The 19,100-nt window shown below is 46.4% G+C and overlaps 1 protein-coding gene across 6 annotated transcripts in view; it reads left to right on the top strand.

The window, feature by feature from the left end:
* Tsc22d1 (TSC22 domain family member 1) overlaps positions 1-18,896 on the top strand; it is an 89,959-nt gene extending 71,063 nt beyond the window's left edge. For 2 of the 6 annotated variants that reach the window (XM_005070948.4, XM_040728907.1), the window contains exons 2-3: positions 16,380-16,428; positions 17,536-18,896. In XM_005070948.4, coding sequence (XP_005071005.1) covers positions 16,380-16,428; positions 17,536-17,793 — 307 coding nt within the window. In that variant the 3' untranslated portion in view covers positions 17,794-18,896. Of the gene's footprint in view, positions 1-843; positions 876-15,366; positions 15,443-15,638; positions 15,978-16,379; positions 16,429-17,166; positions 17,266-17,535 lie in introns of those variants that run through there. The other 4 variants (XM_040728826.1, XM_040728869.1, XM_040728782.1 and 1 more) reach the window with 4 other exon arrangements.
* The last annotated feature ends 204 nt before the right edge of the window (positions 18,897-19,100 follow it).

Raw genomic sequence — 19,100 nt, 5'->3', positions numbered from 1 at the left:
GGGAAGGGTTAGCACGGGCCGCAGAGACAGCAGTGTTGGAGACTGGAGCCTTGCAGGGGCAGCATTGGGGAAGAGGCCCAGGTGAACGCCAGGACTTTCTGAATCAGGTGCCGAGCCTGTACCAGGTGCGAGATCCCTACCTCAACTGTCTTCACTTTGGAAGTTGCCCTTGGGTCCACTGCTAGCCACCCTTAGCTTTGTTGTGTGTTGGCAGATTCTCAGAGTCAGATACCCCCAGTTCCTACCCCCGGTGCAGCTGGTGTCTCCTAAATGTAAAGGGAGCGGCAGAGACAAACATGGCATCGGGATCTGCCCACAGACCTGCCCGTGTAAGTCTTGGAAGTCAAAGCCTGCTTAGCCCTATAACTCTGCTGGAGAGATGGAGCTGTGAATGCCGAACCCCCGCCCCCGTGCTCTGCCGACTTGCCCTCCAGAGGAGGCACTGGCTCCCAATGCCTGAACTGGGCTTAAGTTTTTGGAGAACTGCTGGCCATGGGCCCTTCTGTTTTTCAGAGCTGTGGACTCGTCCTGTGAGGAGGACTCCTGTCTTCCCTATGGCTGGCTTAGTGTTTGGATAAGGCTCTCCACCCCTCCCCTGCGGCCTGTGTGGCCTGGCTCCCTATTGAAATCACCTGGGAAGCCGACCACACCCTCGGAGAGGCAGGCTTTAGCATCTGTGTTCTATAAAATCTCCCTGCTTGATTCCAAAGTTCAGCCAAGGTTGAGAACCACCGAGTCGGGCTTATCACCGCCGTAGTCCTCCGTGCTGTCTCACTGTACAGAATATTGTGTCTCTATGATAAGTGAACAGGACTTCCTAGTCTGCTGAGGTCTTCTCCGTGGGTGAGGCGAGAGCTCATGACAGAGTTCTCAGGGTAAGGAGAAAGCGCACTTAAACCTTGGTTGAGGGAGCCTCGCACAGCCTTTGTGATCTTCCCACATTGGGTGACAGTCTTTATATCTAAGAAAAGAAGACAGAGGAGGCACGAAAGTGAGTGGCGATCAACCACTTAATAAAGCAGCTTTGTGACCAGAGCACTGGACAAAGAAAAGTCTGGTAGCAGCGTGGTATAGCTGTAGGCGCTGAGGGTGGATATAAAACACAGGAAAGATTAGACGGAAAAGTCAGCAGCACCGTAGCGGGGCAGAGGTGGCCCTGGGGTGGAGGGAAGCGGGCCTCCAAGCCAGTTTGGCAGAGGACAGTGAAAGGGCTGTTGGTGCTGCTCTGGCAGGTGTTGTGACGGGAAAGCCCCTGGAGGGCTTCTCAAGCTCTGTCCACTTTTCAGCCCCCAGCAGAAGAGATTTTCATGTGGCCCAGGTATATATTCACATACAATCCCTGAAGTCCTCTAACCAAAAGGCACACATCAAAATGGCTGCTGCAAAATGTCCCCGAAGAGGAAACTCTTTCTCTGTAATGGGATTCCTGTAACACGGAATAAATAAAAGACCCAGAGACTGGTATTGGGTTCAAGCTCCAAGCTGAAGATCAGAAAAACACAGCAGCCAGCCACTAGCTCTTATTCTAGCTCAGGCTGAAAGGGCTGAGCCACTCAGGAGCTCGTCAAGTCTCAGACTGCTGCCTCTCCTCAGCGTGGCTGGAGAACGAATGCTCTCTGGGACCTTGCTTCTGTCTTATATACACTTCCCTAATGTAGGGATTAAAGGTGTGAGCAATAATTCTCTATTCTGTAGATCTGGGTGGCCTTGGATTCACAGAGAACGGTCTGCCTCTTAACCCTGAGTCCTAGGATTAAGGTGTGTACCACCACCTCCTAGCTTCTGGCTGCTGGGATTAAAGGTGTGTGCCTGGGTTCTATGATTTATGGCTTACTTTGCCTTCTGAATCCTCAGGCAAGCATTAATAAATCTTAAACAATGTCTCACCACAGATTCCGAGTTAATTGTTTTTGTGCTGACTCAGCTCCAAGACCAGGTGTGTATGGGCTGCTTGTGGACTATTTGGTCGCTTCACTCCTAACTCAGAGCCTGGTGCAGCTTAGCCGGGGTGCTCTTCTATGGTCTTGCTTAGATGGGAGAGCAAATAACCAGATTTTTATTTTAATATCATCAACTTTAGTTTTATTTTACAGTTAGGATTTAGATTTAGGTGACAGAGGAGTAAAACATTGCTGAGTGATCTTTCTCTCACACATGCACACACACGCACAAGCACACGCATAGGTCTAACTGTGTAGCCTAGGCTGGCCTTGAGTTCACTATGTTTCCCATGGTGGCCTCAACTTGTAGGGGCAAACCTCGTGTTCCAGCCTCCTACATACTGAGGCTAAAGGTGTGTGCCACCCTGTCTTAAGTAACCTCTGATATAATTGTTAAATTTTCATGCATCTAAATTTTTATTAGAATTATGTATGAGCTTGTAGCATTTTACTTTTCTCAGATAAACAGGTTTTGTTTTAACTTCTTGGGCTATTCACTAACTTAATGGTTCTGACGTTGTATTCTTTCCTGCATTTTCTTCTCTTTAGGTTTTGAGATTATGTGTTTGGGGAGAGGTGTATGCATGTGTCTGTGTGTCCAAGGGCGTGTTCTGTTCTGGTCCTCTAAACGTCACTGACTCAACCTGTGTCAAGTGCTTACGAGCACCTGGTAGAATGCTCCAGCTGTACCTTGTAGATGCACTGCGTGAGCTCCTCAGTCTGTGTATCTCAGTGTTGGATAAGGTTCACTCTGTTCAGATTTGTGCAGTGCCTTTGTTTATTGCCATATTCAACCATGTGAATGGTGTATTGGGATAGATGGTCATATGGGCATGCAAACACACACACACAATCTTGGACGTCTGCTGTAAAGCAATCTCAGTGGAGGGCTCAAAAGGCTTTTAGAAACATGTTGTCTTTAGTACTTTGTCGGGCAGTCTGTCTGCATGTCCATGAGAGACTGAGTCCATTGTATGTGGCTTGCAGGCTTGTTTTCTATAGCCTGGTATAGTCCTAAACTGTTGCCATACAAAATCAGGATTTTTCTGCAGTCAAGAAATAAGTTAAAAGCCGGGCGTTAGTGGCGAATGCACTCCCAGCACTCGGGAGGCAGAGGCAGGTGAATCTCTGTGAGTTCGAGGCCAGCCTGGTCTACAGAGCAAGTTCCAGGACAGCCTCCAAAACAATACAGAGAAACCCTGTCTCGGAAAACCTGAAAACCAAAAAAAAAAAAGAAAAGAAAAGAAAAAAATAAGTTAAAGTGTTTATAAATTTCTACTAATTCTTTCTAGTTTGAAAGCTTTTTTAGGATAAGGCTATTTCACTCTTTAAAATACCCCATAGACTAGTGCCATGCCAGTCACAAAATGTTTGTGAAATCAGTATTTGTGTAGATATTTGCAAATAAATGGTACACAGGGAAGAAAGGCTACCCTGCTTTATTCTGGGCAGAAGGTCTATTACCTTCTTGCTGGAGAATGAACACCTCACATCCCTGGGGGAGAGCCTCGAAGGGCATCTCCCTTAAGAGAGAGCACATAGTCCATGCAGCCCCGACAGAAGCCAAGGGGTTTGCTGTAGAGTTTGTGACATCAGCTAAGTGTAAAGTGAGGGTATTTTCATTGAGCTGAAAATAAAAATATAAGCCCTTGAGCTATGATGGAAGCCAAACACAGGCCTCCTGTTGCAGGATATTTGATCACACTGTGAACCTCAAGGTTGCATTATTTACTAGGAAAACCTGTTTCTAGTTGTGGTGTACTCAACCCTAGCACACACCTTTAATCCAAGAGTTTTCTGCTTGAATACTGTAAACAGGATTAAATAATCATCCACAGGTCAAGTTGTATAGCAAGCAACCAGTTGACAGGAAATCGACAAGAAAAAAATCATAGAGAGTAGAGGAAGTCAGGAGGACGGATACCCAGGAAGTAGAGGAGAGGGACATTCCATTTGAGGAGAATGTGAGTGACTTCTGCTTCCAACATTTTCTCAGTGAGAGATGCAGAGGGTCATGACAGGCGAGCGCTCTGTGTGTGTGTGTGTGTGTTTGTGTGTGTGTGTGTGTGATATGTTAACATTTGCAGAAGAAATGTCCTTGTGAGATAATGGGTGTAGACTGAGGCAGCTCCTGGTGGCTTGCTGCAGCCTTGGGTTTTTTTAAAGCCTCATCTGTAGTTCCAGAAAACTCTACAGATTATTTTATGATACTTAACACGGTATTCTTCTGGTACTTATCTCCTGAAGATGTTGGCTCTTCTTTTTTGTTCTGTTCTAGTTTCTGTGATGCTTCTTCAGCATTTCATTAATTTGGCGAATATTCACGACATCAGTTTTTCAGAGTTCTGCTCTCCCCACTCTGGTCCCATCCTTGTTTAATTTGTTTGGTCTTTTGAGACTTCCAAAGCCTCTTCAGTTTCCCTGCATTTGTTCCCCCCAGGGTCCCCGTCACTGAACGCTGCGTATACGGGAGGATGTGGGCTGCTTTGGGTGTTGCTTGTATGGGAGTGGGTGTCTATGCTCCATGGAGCTGTGCATGCACTACCAGGGCTCCGTGGACTGTAAACTGTGGGCTCACTGGGGCCTGTCAGCTGTCTTCTCTCTCTCCTTGCTGCTTGCGTAGGCTTTGATGTGAGGAACTACCTTTTCCCTCCACCTTTGAAAACGGATGAAGTTGAAGTCGGTACCCTTTTTCTTCTGTCTTTATGTGGTTAAAGCTGTGTTCCTTTTCTCTTTGGTAATGTTTGGTCAGAAGTAGTTTTTAACAGCTCTCTAATCATGTGAATTCCTGATGAGTCACGGGGGTTCATGAAATTATTTATACCAAGACTCAAAAAAGAGCTACCTTCACGTGTGTAGAGCATAAACTTTGAGGCAGATAGTTCTATGATTGGGAAACTTTATTTATTTGTGCTTAAGACAGGAAAGTGTTTTTTGGAAGGTAAGAATATCCCAAAATGATTCTTGAAGAAGCTAGCTTAAACTATGAGGAGGTCTGTAACACCCATTTGCTAGAAAGTGCACACGGGACTTCTTCTACTCAAAGAAGAGCCAGTCCTTGGGATAGCCAGATCAAAGAGCGAGACAGGTCATGTGTACCACACATTGGTTACTGTGCATTCCCATGATGCTCCATGCCAGCATGGCTTTGTTGTGGGGTCCCTGACTATCAGATGGTGTGTGCTTAGCTGTTTGGTGTGAAAAGCTCTTCTGTGGTAGACTCATTCCTTCAGTCCTGCATGGACTCACTTCTCAGGGCGTTCTTCCTTGCACACTAAATCCCTGTACGCTCTTGACTTGCTCACAGCAGCTCTGCCCCTCGTCTCCTCGGCACCCAGGTACCTGTTGACAGGCTTGCTTTCCAACCCCAGTGCAGTGTGCGTTCCATGAGTACAGAGCTCTGCGCATTTGATTCCTGGATGATAAGGGTACCTCGGGGTTGCGCTAAGTGAGGTGTAACGGGTGTAGAACCAGTCTACTGAGAAGTCTGCCCTCTCATGGGGGTATTGACGGTACGGCAGGTATTCTGATGATCACCACACTCTGTCCATGGGGAACTCTCCCCTAGGCTGTAGAGTCAGGCTGCCCCTCAGTCTGGAGTTCTCTAACTTTTCTGGTACCATTGGTTACTTTGACCCTTGAGATGCTGGAGCAGCACGTGACTTCTTGGTGTCATGTTGAGGCACAGCTCTCCTCGAGGCCAACACGGGCTATGCTTGCCAAAGGAGGACCTGTCTGCCCCCTGCCTTTGAAGTGACATCCTTCTGGGCAACCCTTAATGATCTGCGCAGCTCCTCGAGGCCTTTTCTGTCCCTCTCCAGCCAGGGTGACCCTCAGCCAGTGGCCTGCTTCACTCTGCTGTATGACCTCCAGGGGTGTTTGTATCTCAGCTCCCTGGAGAGAGAAACATCTCATGGCTTGATTTCTTCTGACTGCTGCTGCTAATTGTGTCTGTTGAGTGGCCCTTGCTTTCACGATGGCAGCAGGCTTCCTTACCAGCCTGTCAAACCGTTTCCATCACTTCCCAATACCTTTTGGGCATTTTAATTGTCAATTAGTGTTCAGAAGGCAGCAGCTCAGTTCTTTCCATTGTGATCCCACTCTTGTCGGCAGTGAAGCGCTCTTGTCACCCACTCATTCCCACAGAGGCCTGGCCTCTGCCGCTGGGCCGTGTTTGCCTCCTGCGTTTCCCTCCTCTTAGCAGGAAGTGCCAGCTGGCATGCAGGGAAGAGCAGAGGCGTTCCTGTGCCTGCCTCAGTGCTCTCTGCAGCGCGACGGCCACTGCTTCTGCCTGTCTCTGTCCAGCCAGTGGACAGCAGTCGCTCTTTAGGGGGCTCTCACAGGACACGTTTGCTACAGAGCACTAAGTTCACTTGTCACCGTACATTTGACTTGTCTTTCTTCCCTGCCCTCCACTGCCGGGTCATTGAAGAGACTACGGTCACAGGCAAGGACCTTGGAAACATGACTTAAGCCTAACCACCTCCTGTCTCGTTCCTAGACGGCAGAAAGCTCAGATGTCTGCCAAGTAGCTGCCTTCCTGACACATGCTTCTCCAGCTTCACACATTCTCGTGTTTATCAGATCTTTAAACATTTTTCTTAAACCCTCTTTCCCCTAAGTTCTAGGCCATGTTTCCCACTGGCCCTCATTTCCCAGAGCCTGCTTCTCTTCACCAGCTACAGCATCATCTGATTGGTTACTGACTTCCACACATTCCCACAACCTGGAAAGCTGAGGGTCATCCTGCCTGCCCGACTTGTCACCAGCTGCCACATGTAAATCTCCCTTCCCTCATGGTCTCCCTCTTTCTTCCTTACTTCCTCTCCTGGAGTCTTGTACATCGTCAGTGACCTTACTAAAATACACAGCCCATTTCATTCACTACTGCTGGAATCCCCGTCTCCGCCATTACACATCTCTCTGCACCTCCCGCCCGACCCCCATCATCCTCCTGTGCAGCTCCTGAATGGCTGCTTCCTGACCCAGGCACTTGTCTGGCCATTCCTTTTCCACACGAGTTCTCCCCCACCCCCAGGTACCATGGAAACACCTCATTTTTCATGGTCCAGGGGGGACCTTCTGCTCTCAGAAACACTCCGTAACTTCTCCCTCTGAAGCATCTTCCTAGATGTGTATCCTGTTATATCAGATGGCACACCCAAACGCCTGTCCCCGGGTCACTGAAAGCCAGGGCTCTGATTCATTCATTTGTAACTTTAGTTCCTGGACTTTCAGTCTCATTAAATAAGAATAGATAAATGAATGAAAAGTGCCCAGAGAGAACTTCTAAAAATTCTTGTTTGCATCCTTCTAGCCAAAATGTATTATATTGGTCCTTAAAAAGTAATAATTAACAAATTTTATTGTTAAAATGTGTGTGTGTGTGTGTGTGTGTGTGTGTGTGTGGTATGTGAGTGAAGGTTGGACACTCACAGTGCATGTGTGGGAGTCAGGGCAGTGTTTTGGAGTCCTTCTCTCCTCTCATCCTCACGTGGGTCTGGGAATGTTGATCTCACTGCCAGGCTTCCATTGTCTAGTGACAAGTGCCTTTACTGCCGAGTCACACACTGCCAGCAATGGCAGCGCGTTTAAGTGTAGAAAGTGATCTACGTCTCCCTCTTCGTTGGCCAAGGCCCTCTCAGTTCCTTATTCCCTTTGTCCTGTTGTCCCCTTTCACTTACAGCCCTTACTAGTTGACACTAATGAAGACTGTAACAAGGTCAGACTTGCACACAGGCCATGTGTAAGGGGCACTGCCAAGCCACGGGGGTACTGGGTTACCACAAGGCCTATGACCGGGACACCTGCTAGCCTTAGAGACATAGCCTGCCTGCCTGCCTTCTTTACAAAGCATCCTTCCCTCTCCACCTGAACCTCTCGGGCTCTTCTCACGGCTCCTCAAGATTCTCGGAAGAACTTGTAGGGCCTGTGGCATCGCTGTTGGACTGCTTTCTCGGGCATGTCTGTACTGTGATGTGCCAGCCTGCAGCCGTGGTGAAGTGCTTGATTCTGGAATTTCTGGTCTATACTTCTAATACATAGTCCACTGAGAAGCATTTCTGTGCGTGGGTAACTCGTAGCCACATCATGTCTTTAGTCTCCATTTCTAAACCTACAGAATGAGGCTATGAAAACAAAATGATAGACTGTTCCTCTCTAAAATTCTCACTAGTTCATAGAGGAAACTCCAGGTCAAGCTCCACAACGAGTGTCCAGATAGGCCATCCTACAGACGTGTGTCCCTCATCGTACAGACGTGTGTCCCTCTGTCCCTCACCGTACAGACGTGTGTCCCTCACCCTACAGACGTGTCCTTCGTCAAAGCAGAAGAGTTCACAGTGTTGTCTTCTCCAGTGCACTGACAATCCTCACTGCACTGGACGTTCAGGGGCAGTGTGCTACCCCCTCATTTATCTCTGTAAATAAAACTCTTCAGCTGAGCTTTGCTAGGATCACCAAGGCCTTTCTGATCTGTGTACATAGGAACATGGGCTGATCTGGTCCCCTCATCTCTGCTGCTCCCACTGTTGCCCTCAGGAATTTATCATGAAATGTTATATTGAGGCAACTATTTTTAAGAGGAGCTCTGATCACCTATTTCTATGGCTGTGTATAAGTAAAGGGAAATACTGTTCATTTTTGATAGGAGATGCGCATGAGATTCTTGAAATAGAACCATAATCAGGACAGTTTTCCCTTCAGATGTTTCTTATGGAATGTCATTTAGCTTCTAAATCCGGGGTGTCATTTTCGTCTGTGGCTCCTGATTTTCATAATCTACCATCATTTAGCAGAGTGGTATTTATGAAGAAATTTGGCTTTGGAATGATGACTCTCACCAAGATGAAGAAAAGATTAACTATTTGAATCATTCTGCCTGGAGACTTGGAAGGGAGCTCCCACAGCAAGTGTCCTTGGGATGGAATAAGGCTCACACCTTCCCTCGGGGCTAGCTGTCTTCTGTCCCTGCCATTTTCCCTTCCCTAGGACGTCATATAAATGGGACCATGTGCTTTGCAGCCCCTTGCACCTGGCGCCTTCTCTTAGTGTGTTAAGTTTGAGATTTGCTCATGCCGTTGGTAGTTAAGTACTTCATTTCTCTTTACTACTGAGGGGTAGAACCCCAGTACATTAGCTGGGAGTTGGTTTTCTATTTTTCAGTGATGTTTATGGTGCTTATGATAAAACCCCTCCGAACATCCACATATAGATTTGATTTCATAATTTGAGCTGAGATTACTGGCCTTGATGAAGTGTTTGTCTAACTGTTCAAAAGCATTTGTGTTGTTCTATGTTCCCATTGCCAACAGGTGAGTGGTCGCTGCCCTACCTGACTGTTGGTACCGTGTTTGCAGATCAAAGGCAGTGACGTTATATTTTAACCACACTGATAGGTGTATTGTATAATGGTATCTCGTGGCTTTGGTTTGCATTTTTGTAATGACTGGTGCTTAGTGTTTTTCCATTTATTTGCTTTTAAAAATGTATTTATCTTTGGTGTTTGCCCATTTTTTCCCCACTGGCTGTTGAGTTCTGAGTTTCTAACACTGTTACCTTGAAGTTGCTTGCAGTGTTTCACTGACTTCAGAGAGCAAACTGCATTTCAGTGGAAGCCAATTGTCACTGCTTTCTCTATTTCCATTGTGATTTAAGGTCATGTCTAAGAAGTGTTTGTTAACTAACCTGAGGGGTGAGTGATTTCTCCTAGGTTTTCTAATTCAGGATTTTATATTTGCTCTGTCTATGATCTATTTGTGGTTAATGTTTCATGTGTGTGAGGAATAGTTTGAGTGGTTGTTTGTTTTGTTGATTTGTTTTCCTTTCTCTGCTGTTTAATTTTGACTTTATCCAATTGTCCCAGGACCACAGGAGCATTTTTTGAAAAGTTCCCATTTCTTCCTGGAATCCTTACATTTGTGTGAAAAATCAACTTGCCATTATGATCTTTTTCTGACTTTTCCCCTTCATAACCATAATATATTGCTGGAACTATCTCCTGCCTGGAATTGTTTCCAAGCAGAAGGCCACTGGAAACTCCTGTCTCTGTGTGACAGAGTTGCTCTCCATGGCCGTTTCTCAGATTTTCTCTTTTGACTGGATCTAGGCACTCACTCTGGCTATCCGCAGGATTTCTTGTCTTGGGGAGGGGGGGTTGTGGGGATTATTAGGGTCAGTAGTGTAGTAAAGTCTGGGGAAAGCTGCCGTGAGTTCCTAAAGTAGTTGTCCTTCTTGGCCTGTTTTAGGGATCCATTACTGAAATTGTCCCCACGCTGCTCTGCCGAGGACCGTGTCCCCCCCTTTTCTCCTTACAGGTTTTTCTCTGTGATCCATTTTGAATAGTGTCTGTTGTTCTACCATCCGATCTGCGCTGTCACCCACCCAGTGTATCTTTTCAAACATTGTCGTTTTCCCTTTAATGTGAGTTTTCATTTTTTTTTCACCTGTCTTCAATATGCTAATTCCTCTGCCTACCCTTTGGATGTAGAAAGCGCAGTTAACTGCCTTAATATCTATGTCTACAAGTTCTATTATCTTTGTCACGTGTAGTCATTTAGATGTTTGTTTGTTTTTTTATATTGTCAGTCCTGTCTTCTGTTTGTGTATCTGTTACTTTTTATCAAGTGCTGGACATGGGAACTGATGTTGGAGAATAGTTTTTCCATAGGAACAAAGGGCAGCTCAGTCTAGATAGGACTAATGGGCACGTACGCACATGCACACGCATGCACACACACACACACACACATACACATGCACGAGCGCTGGGGTATGGGGGTGGGGAGTTGGGGCAGGCACACAGACACAGGCACACACAGATGCACATAAACTATCAGACATACAGATAGACACACATACACAGGCAGACAGAAACAGACAGGCAGACACACACACACACACACATGCACATGCGTGTGCATGGGAGGGGGCAGGCACACAGACACACAGAGACAGGCACACACAGACGCACATAAACTATCAGACATACAGATAGACACACATACACAGGCAGACAGAAACAGACAGGCAGACACACACACACATGCACATGCGTGTGCATGGGAGGGGGCAGGCACACAGACACACAGAGACAGGCACACACAGACGCACATAAACTATCAGACATACAGATAGACACACATACACAGGCAAACACACACACTCTCTCACCTCTCCCCCAGAATTTGGCAGTGTTCTCTGACTGTTTGCTGCTCTAGACTTGGATTTTTTCACTCGGGCTTCCACAGCCCTCACCAGTCTGGCCTCTATGATTTCTTACTCTCGCTCTGCTCTTCAGCCATGGCTGTCCCAAGTCAGGTAGTTTCATAGATGCTTGTTGGTAGGTAGTCCCTTTTACTTTAAAATATTTTTTTTTTAATCTAAGCCCAAAGGATGATAGTGTGAATGCAAAAACAATTAGCATTTCCCCTTTCCCACCCCATAGCTGTTTCTCACGTGTAGCTATACTTAATGGTTTTTTCTTTACCTCCATATTTCTCTGTGACATTTCTTTTTTCTTTTTCAATTTTGAGCATTATATGAGCAAGTTGTGATAAATATAGATGCAATTTAGCTTTTAAGCTATTCACACACTACATCTATTCTTTCTATCACCTCTGTAAATTTAATGGATCATATAGATTGGGGAGGTGTTTAGAGCTACCTTCGAGTTTGTAGACTGATTCCCTGAGGCTGTCATACCTGGCTAGCAACAGCTGTCCAGCCCCTGCAGACCTGGTTTAGCCTCCCATTCTCTCACCCCTGCAGGCTCCCTCCACCCAGGCCACCCAGGCACCAAGCAGCTGCTCTGTAGACCTGCCAGGCAGCCTCTTCTGAAGCCACAGCCTTCTGGCCCATCAGTCCCCTTTCCCAGGGTCTGACCTCTCTGCCTCTGGCTGTGGTGTCCCCTGCCCATTGTTTTTTCTTGATTTCTGTCTCCAACTTCTTGTATAAAATATCTAAAAAAATGTTATTCTAACTTTGTACTAGAGAGATAATTTGGCCCAGTGAGTATCGCAAACAATGAAGCCGCTTCTCTGAGAACTGTAAAGACCTTTGTTCCATGGTTCTCTGGCAGCTGCAAACACCATTTTTCCAGATACTACTTACCTTTTCTAGCTAAGCTTTTGGATTTGCCCCTCCATCCTGGCTGTCTTGTTTTGTGATCGTGGGCTTTGATTGGTTTTGTTTTGGTTTTTACCATTTCAGGAATTTGCTCATCTCATTTTGTCTGGAGACGTGATTTTCAAGTTCTGGGCCTGTTTTTAGACGGTTCTCTGGCAATCCCCCCTCGATGTTGAGTATCTTAGACCACATCCTGTTTGCAGGTTGACTTTTCAAAACCATTCTCTACATCCCTGGTCTTTTCATTCTCTCTCCCTTTTTTTCTACATCTGGGAAGACTTAACTGTTAACCAAAAGGAGGTTGAATTTAGCATTCTTTCATCTTTTGGTGACATTATGTTTTGTTCAGTTTGTGGAGGAACTGTCTCTAAAGCATTATGCACTGCTTATCTGTCCATTTTTAATGTATTTCTATTTATTTTAAATACTGCTTTAAATTGACAGGTAAAAATATACACAGTGATATTTAACATTATTTTCATACATTTCTATATGGGCTAGTTAGTTAATACGGCTTACTATCAAATGTATTACTTTGCATGCTTTGAGTTTTGTGATGAGAACACCCAACATCCAGCACTCCTTGTTTCTTTAAAGGGTACAATATATCCTCATTAACTGGTGCTACTGTGCTGATCAACCAGTCTCTTGACTTACTCTGAGATTGTACGGCTGTGGACCAGCATCCCTTCATTCGTTCCTTTACCCACCCACCTCGCTTTGGGTATCACTGTTCTGCCCTCTACTTCAGTGAGATCAACCTCTTTAGATGTGAGGCCATGTGGTATTTGTCTTTGACTACTGAACTCTTTAAGTTAAACTCTGTAGTTCCATCCATGTTATAGCCATGATAGGATTTTATCTTGATGGCTAAGGAGTATTTTTGTCTCTGTTCCCCTCTCCACTCTGTGTCCGTGTTTATCACATCTTCTTTGGCAATTGTTAAACTTGTCATTCTACTTCTGGTTTCTAGGAACCTGGGAAAGTGAGGTGACCAGGGGTCCCTAGACAAGAGCAGTTTTGTCAGGTTACAGGGTACATACCTTGCCTGCTTCCTTGGCAGTCCCCAGATGTGAAAGAGGTTGTTCTAGATCTTTGGATCTCTGCTTCAGCCAGTGTTGGTTAAGTGTGATCACCTTAGACCCTCAGAAGCCCTGCCTATGACCCTCTTCCTCATTCTTCATGTTTGATACCAACAGCAGAGGTTGCTGAGCTGGAATCCATACTGAGAATCATATGTAGACCACAGTAGCAAATTTCAAATGCCTGTGGCTTTTCCTGTTCTTGTGTGGCCCATGCCGTTGGGAGTCTCTCCTGAAAGGCCGTTGCATTTCCCTTGTACTGTCTCAGCAGGCCTCTGGTGATCTCAGACATGGTACTAGACTCATAAATAGAGAGTTCTTCTGGTAAATAGAAGAACTCTTGAGGGAAATTCTTAGGTTTTAATTCTATTTCCTTTGCCTCCATTTTCAAGTTGCATATTCCTCTCATATAAAATCCAGTTTTAAGGGAATCTAGCATATGAGATAAAAATGCGTAATTTTTTTCCTATTCTGTGGTCCAGCCAGTTCTCCAGAAGTACATGCTCACATGCGCGCGCACACACACACACACACACAGACACACACACACACACACACACACACACACACACACACACACACACACACAATACTAGCTGGGAATCTTAACTTCATGTCTTTATGTGGCCTTAGAGGGTTTTGCTTCTATTTTTAGCTCCCTTGCATTTAAGGTGTGTCTCTCTGTAATATTGACCTTTCCTCTGGAGTTGGTTCAGTTGAAATATTTAAAAGGATACAGGCTGATAGTTGTTATAACTTTAATTTTCCAAGTACAGAAACTGCAAAGGACTAATAATAACCCTGCTTAGCATTCATGGACACGGGGACCCATGCTTATTTAATGGGTTATTATGACTGTTTGACTTCACTTACTGTGTTCTCTTTTACTGAAAACTGGTACCTTCAAACAGCTTACATTATAATCTACAGTTTTACTAACATTTTAATTTAGAAGCAAAGCCTAACACATGAAACATAATATAATGAATGCTGTTTTGTAGCCACACCAGTTTTTAACACAGAAGAGAACCTCTTCTTGGGCTGTATCCAGTATATTTGGTATTTAATTGCCTTAAGATGGTTTCTGAAACTTAAGTGTCACCTGCCAGCCTTGGGTCAACCTCAAAGATTATCTCAAAGACTCTGGCTACAGTTTTAGGAAAGGATGTTCCTTGAGGGAGAAGCCCATTCCTTAGAGAGAAGGGTTTCATGCTGCATGTGATGTTTCATAGTCAATTTTTATTTTGGAATTATATGTGATGAGTACACTTGCTTATGGATGAAAGGTTCCAAGCAGTTGGTAATTTTTCTTCTCTGTTTTTATAGCTTTCTGCCATTAGAGGGCAGTATTGTAGAGGCTAAAATTTCCTCAAACTGGAAACTATATATAACATGTAATAATCAAACTTATTTGTTATGTGTTAAATCATAGTCTTCATTGATACATCTTCACAGATATTTAAATTATTAGAGGTAGTTTGCCCCTTATCTGATGACCAAGATTTGGCGGCGTTAACCTGCTTGCTCTGACGATAGGGTGAAGTGGTGAGCAGCCTGCACCATCTCTTGAAGCTGAACTATTTTTAACCACCATCAGATTCTCTCTACATTTTTACTGGTTCTAGACACACTGCAAATGAGCAAAGGCTACATATAAGGAATTGTATGCTTTTTGGAAAACGTTCCTTGACAGTATTTCAATCCCTCTGATGTAAGAAAACTAAGGATTAAGCCTTGGCGGAATTGCCATCTCACTTCGAAAACCCTTTGCCTTGGGGACTAGCCGAAAATAGATCTGTTCAGGATTGGACCTGTAGATTGACTCTTCTAGCTATAAATGGAAGAAGGCATAATTACTGGTGCGATTAGGGTTAGGATGGTGCGATTTTAAGGCTGGAGACATTTGGGGAAGATTCCTGTGTGGATTCCTTTGACTTTTATTTGCCTAGCAAAGAAAAATGCAATATTGCTGTCTACACGTAAGTGATAAATTTTACGTGATGCTATCTGCCCCCAAAAAGGCAAATGTAATATTTCTTTGAACTCATTAACATTAAAAAAGAATCCCTGCAGCAGGGTTTTATTATCTTTGCACATAACATAGCCTTTAACGCCTCCCGGTGCTGCTGCTTGTAAGAACCCAATCATTGAAATTGAGACGCTGGCGTTCCTGAGTCTTGGTGGTGGGACTGGGCATGCCCAGTAGCTCGGCCGGGTCTGCTTGCAAATAGCAAGCTTGCAGGGTTCAGCGCCTCGGGGACTGGCGGCTCTGGAGAGGCTCTGACTCCTTTAGACGTAAGCATGCGGGCACCGGGAGCTTTCGGGACCCTGACGCAGCCCTCGGAGGAGGCGGCGCCCAGCTCTCCCTCCCCCCTCCCCAACTCCCGCCGTGGGCACCGGGAGGGGCCGCAGCCCGGGAACGCGCGGGGCGGGCTTATGGCGCGGCCAATCGGCGCGGCGCCTCGCCGCCTATATGTGGCGCTGGGGCCGGGCGGCCTTCTCTAGAGGAGTGGAGCCGGCTGCTGGGTGGACTGGAGCGAGTCGCCGCCGCCACCGCATCGCCGGGCCTTTCTTGCCAGTGCCGCTGTGCTGTTCTCACGCCCCTGGCTGCAGACAGCTAGGAGGCTTTCTCTAGTTTCAGCCAGGCTGCGGGTGCTCCCTCCCGCTCTCTTTTTTTCCACGAGGGTGTTTTTGGCTGCAATTGCATGAAATCCCAATGGTGTAGACCAGTGGCGATGGATCTAGGAGTTTACCAACTGAGACATTTTTCAATTTCTTTCTTGTCGTCTTTGCTGGGAACTGAAAACGCTTCCGTGAGACTTGACAATAGGTAAATGTCAGCCGGGATAGTTGGTTTGAATTGACTCAAGAGTAAATTGACTTGCGGGAATGCAGGTACAGGATAGCCATGCGAATTCCTTTGTCCATGGAGGGTTACTGTGACATAGACGTTGCTTTTTGAAATGGTCAAAAGATCCTTATTTTCACCGATCTGGCTCGAGAACAGGCTTTCTCTCATTATGTAATTTAGCCCTTTGTGGCTCCCTAAAGAGGGGAAATGCCTGGATATTCGATAGTGGCTAGTATTTTCTGGAGTATGATGCATTTTGTAGCGTTAAAGAATACTCGAAATCTGACGCTAGTAACGCCATTTGAATTCAGATCTGTCCTTATTCTGGATGTTGAAGATCAATTCCATTTACCGACGATCTTTTTTTATCCTCTCTTCCAGCTCTGGTGCAAGTGTGGTAGCTATCGACAACAAAATCGAGCAAGCTATGGTATGTACTGATTACAAAATACGTGTACTCAGCGTGTGCACAGCACAGACCCCGAGATGTCTTGGAAGGACCAGTGTATCCCTTAGCTAAATCCAGATGGTGCTGGTTACTCCAACAGAATACAGTCAGAAATGCCAGTGCTGGTTGACTAGCTCATCCCCAGCCAGCATGGAGACAAGCCACGTACCCTGGAGGGAGAAAGGCCCCTGCCCTGAACCCATTTCACTTAGTGTTGGGATAAGGAAACAGCGGCTCAGCGTGCCCTTTGCTCGCCCTGAGAGCACCTTCGGCAATGTGGCTTTACTAGGCGCCCTGAGATTTTACTGGGGAGCTGGGAGAGAGGGAGGGAGTCCCCGCCGAGGGGAGCTGGGAAGGGGTCTCTAGATCATACCAGAACCTCAGCAGTGCTGCGGCCGCACAAAGAAGGAGAATGGGAGAAAAGTTTTGTTTTCTTGGCCTGCTCCTGGATTTCTCCTATTTTTTATTTCCGCCTTGGTCGTTCTTTGTTATTGGAGCAGCGCCTGTGGCTCTTCTCACGGGATTCTCTGCCCACTGTTGCTAGGCAAACTCTGAACCTTTAATTCAGAGCTATAAATAACTCGGCCTCTCATTGGCTACGACGTCTGCCCAGGTTTCTGTGATGTCAGCTTAATCGCTGGGGGGTGGGGGGAGTAGAGGTGGAGGGAAGAAAATGCGGCAACGCGCTCTGTAGGAACTGGCTGCAGCCGGTGCCGAGGGAGGGAGGAGGCGCTCCCTATGCTGGGAGGGCCTGGGGGCGGGGAAGCGGCCGCCGGGCCTCCGGCCTGGATGGGAACACAGGGCCGGAAAGGAGCCCCGGTGCGATTTGCCATCTTGAATTGGAAACTGGACTGTAGGCATCCTGGGCTAATGTCTGCAGAGAAAGTCTAGAGACTTTTGGAAAGCTTGATCACTTACACATTAAACTTAAGTATTGTGCGGTTGTGATTGTGCGCAGATTTCCACAAGTGTGCCTTAATGCTCTTTGGAGGCAGAATATGTGATTGGTTAGGGAGAGCTAAGAAAGGCCTTCAGAAAGCCAGCGTCCAGGACATAGTAAGCTAATCCTTTTCTTCCCTCTGCTTGCAGGATCTGGTGAAGAGCCATTTGATGTATGCAGTTAGAGAGGAAGTGGAGGTTCTGAAGGAACAGATCAAAGAACTAATAGAGAAGAACTCCCAGCTGGAGCAGGAGAACAATCTGTTGAAGACCCTGGCCAGTCCGGAGCAGCTCGCCCAGTTTCAGGCCCAGCTGCAGACTGGCTCCCCTCCGGCCACCACGCAGTCACAGGGGACCACACAGCCCCCTGCACAGCCAGCGTCCCAGGGCTCAGGATCAACCGCATAGCCTGCTATGCCCCCACAGCACTGGCTGCTGCTGTCTGAACTGAACAGGCTGAAGAGATGAGCTAGCGAGAGTCCGCCTCCACAGTCACCCATTTCATTGCCATCCACAAGAGACGTGAGACTCGCACATGCCATTCTCGCTTCCCCCAGTATTAAGCACTCCTATGCTTTTGGCTTGAAGAAAATGTACTAGTTGAGTGAATTAAAGGTTAATCAGAGAATGAGCATGGATGTGCCCTGTGCAGCTTGGCGGATGTCTGAGGAATGGTTTAAATGATGCTGAGGAGCTGTGTGCCTTTCCAACCCTTCCCAGCCACCCACCCTGCTTCCAAGAACTCTGGGCCTTGCCTGCATGAGGCTCGCTCGGAAGGTGGGCTGCTCCTGGATTTCGTACTCTCCTCTCCTTCCCTTCAAGGAACTTGAAAGAGAGGCCAGAAACAAGACTGCATTGCGGGGCGGCAGGGGGGGTGGGGGGAGTTCAGTCATTTGACAAACCGACAACTGTCACCAAAGTTTATAAAACACAGTAGCATTTACTGTCCCTCTTTTCTGAAACATCGCAGACACAAAACTATTAGTGACAAAACGGTGACAGGTAGCCGGGACCTAGGCTGTCTCATTATGAAGGTTGTTTTGCTTATTGTATATTTGTGTATGTAGTGTAACGAACTTGTACAATAGAGGACCGTAACTACTGTTTAGGTTGTACAGATTGAAATTTAGATGTTACATTGGCTGTCTGAGAAGGTGTGGATTGTCCTCTGTAGAGAGACCTACCTAAAAACTGTTTCATGACAAAAACCACACCTGAAGAAATGTTAAGAATTTGGCACAGTTAGTCACTTGGTGTAATCTGAAATCTAGCTGCTGAATCTCTCAAAGTAAAGCCCTGTTCACCGATGTGGTCTTCTCGGTCGAGCTGGTTTTGAATACTTGGAGAAATGGTCAGTTACTAAGGAAGTGGATTTCCCAGTAGGGGTTTCTGCATATCACCTGTATGGTAGTTCTGTGCATACGTTTCCATGCATGTTCTCTACACAGTTATCACTGTATTTAACTGTTGTCCTTGTCACCTTTCAATAAAGCATATAAAATGTTGATAAACAAGTGTTTCCACATGGCAGTGTTGATGGAATTGTCGTTTCCACAGCTGCTCCTGAAGAAGTTACTTACAGCGGTCTGAAAGGGAGTGGAAGGGGCTGGGCAAGTTAGGAACAGCAGTGGTTTGCTGGAAGTAGAGGTCGGACATGAAAGCCTGCCGACACGGCGTTATTTGTCACTCAGACAAGTCACCTCACCCCGTGGACT

This window comes from Mesocricetus auratus, unplaced genomic scaffold (assembly GCF_017639785.1).
Source record: "Mesocricetus auratus isolate SY011 unplaced genomic scaffold, BCM_Maur_2.0 Super-Scaffold_2245, whole genome shotgun sequence".
Taxonomy (NCBI): domain Eukaryota; kingdom Metazoa; phylum Chordata; class Mammalia; order Rodentia; family Cricetidae; genus Mesocricetus; species Mesocricetus auratus.
This window is presented reverse-complemented; position numbering and strand designations above follow the sequence as displayed.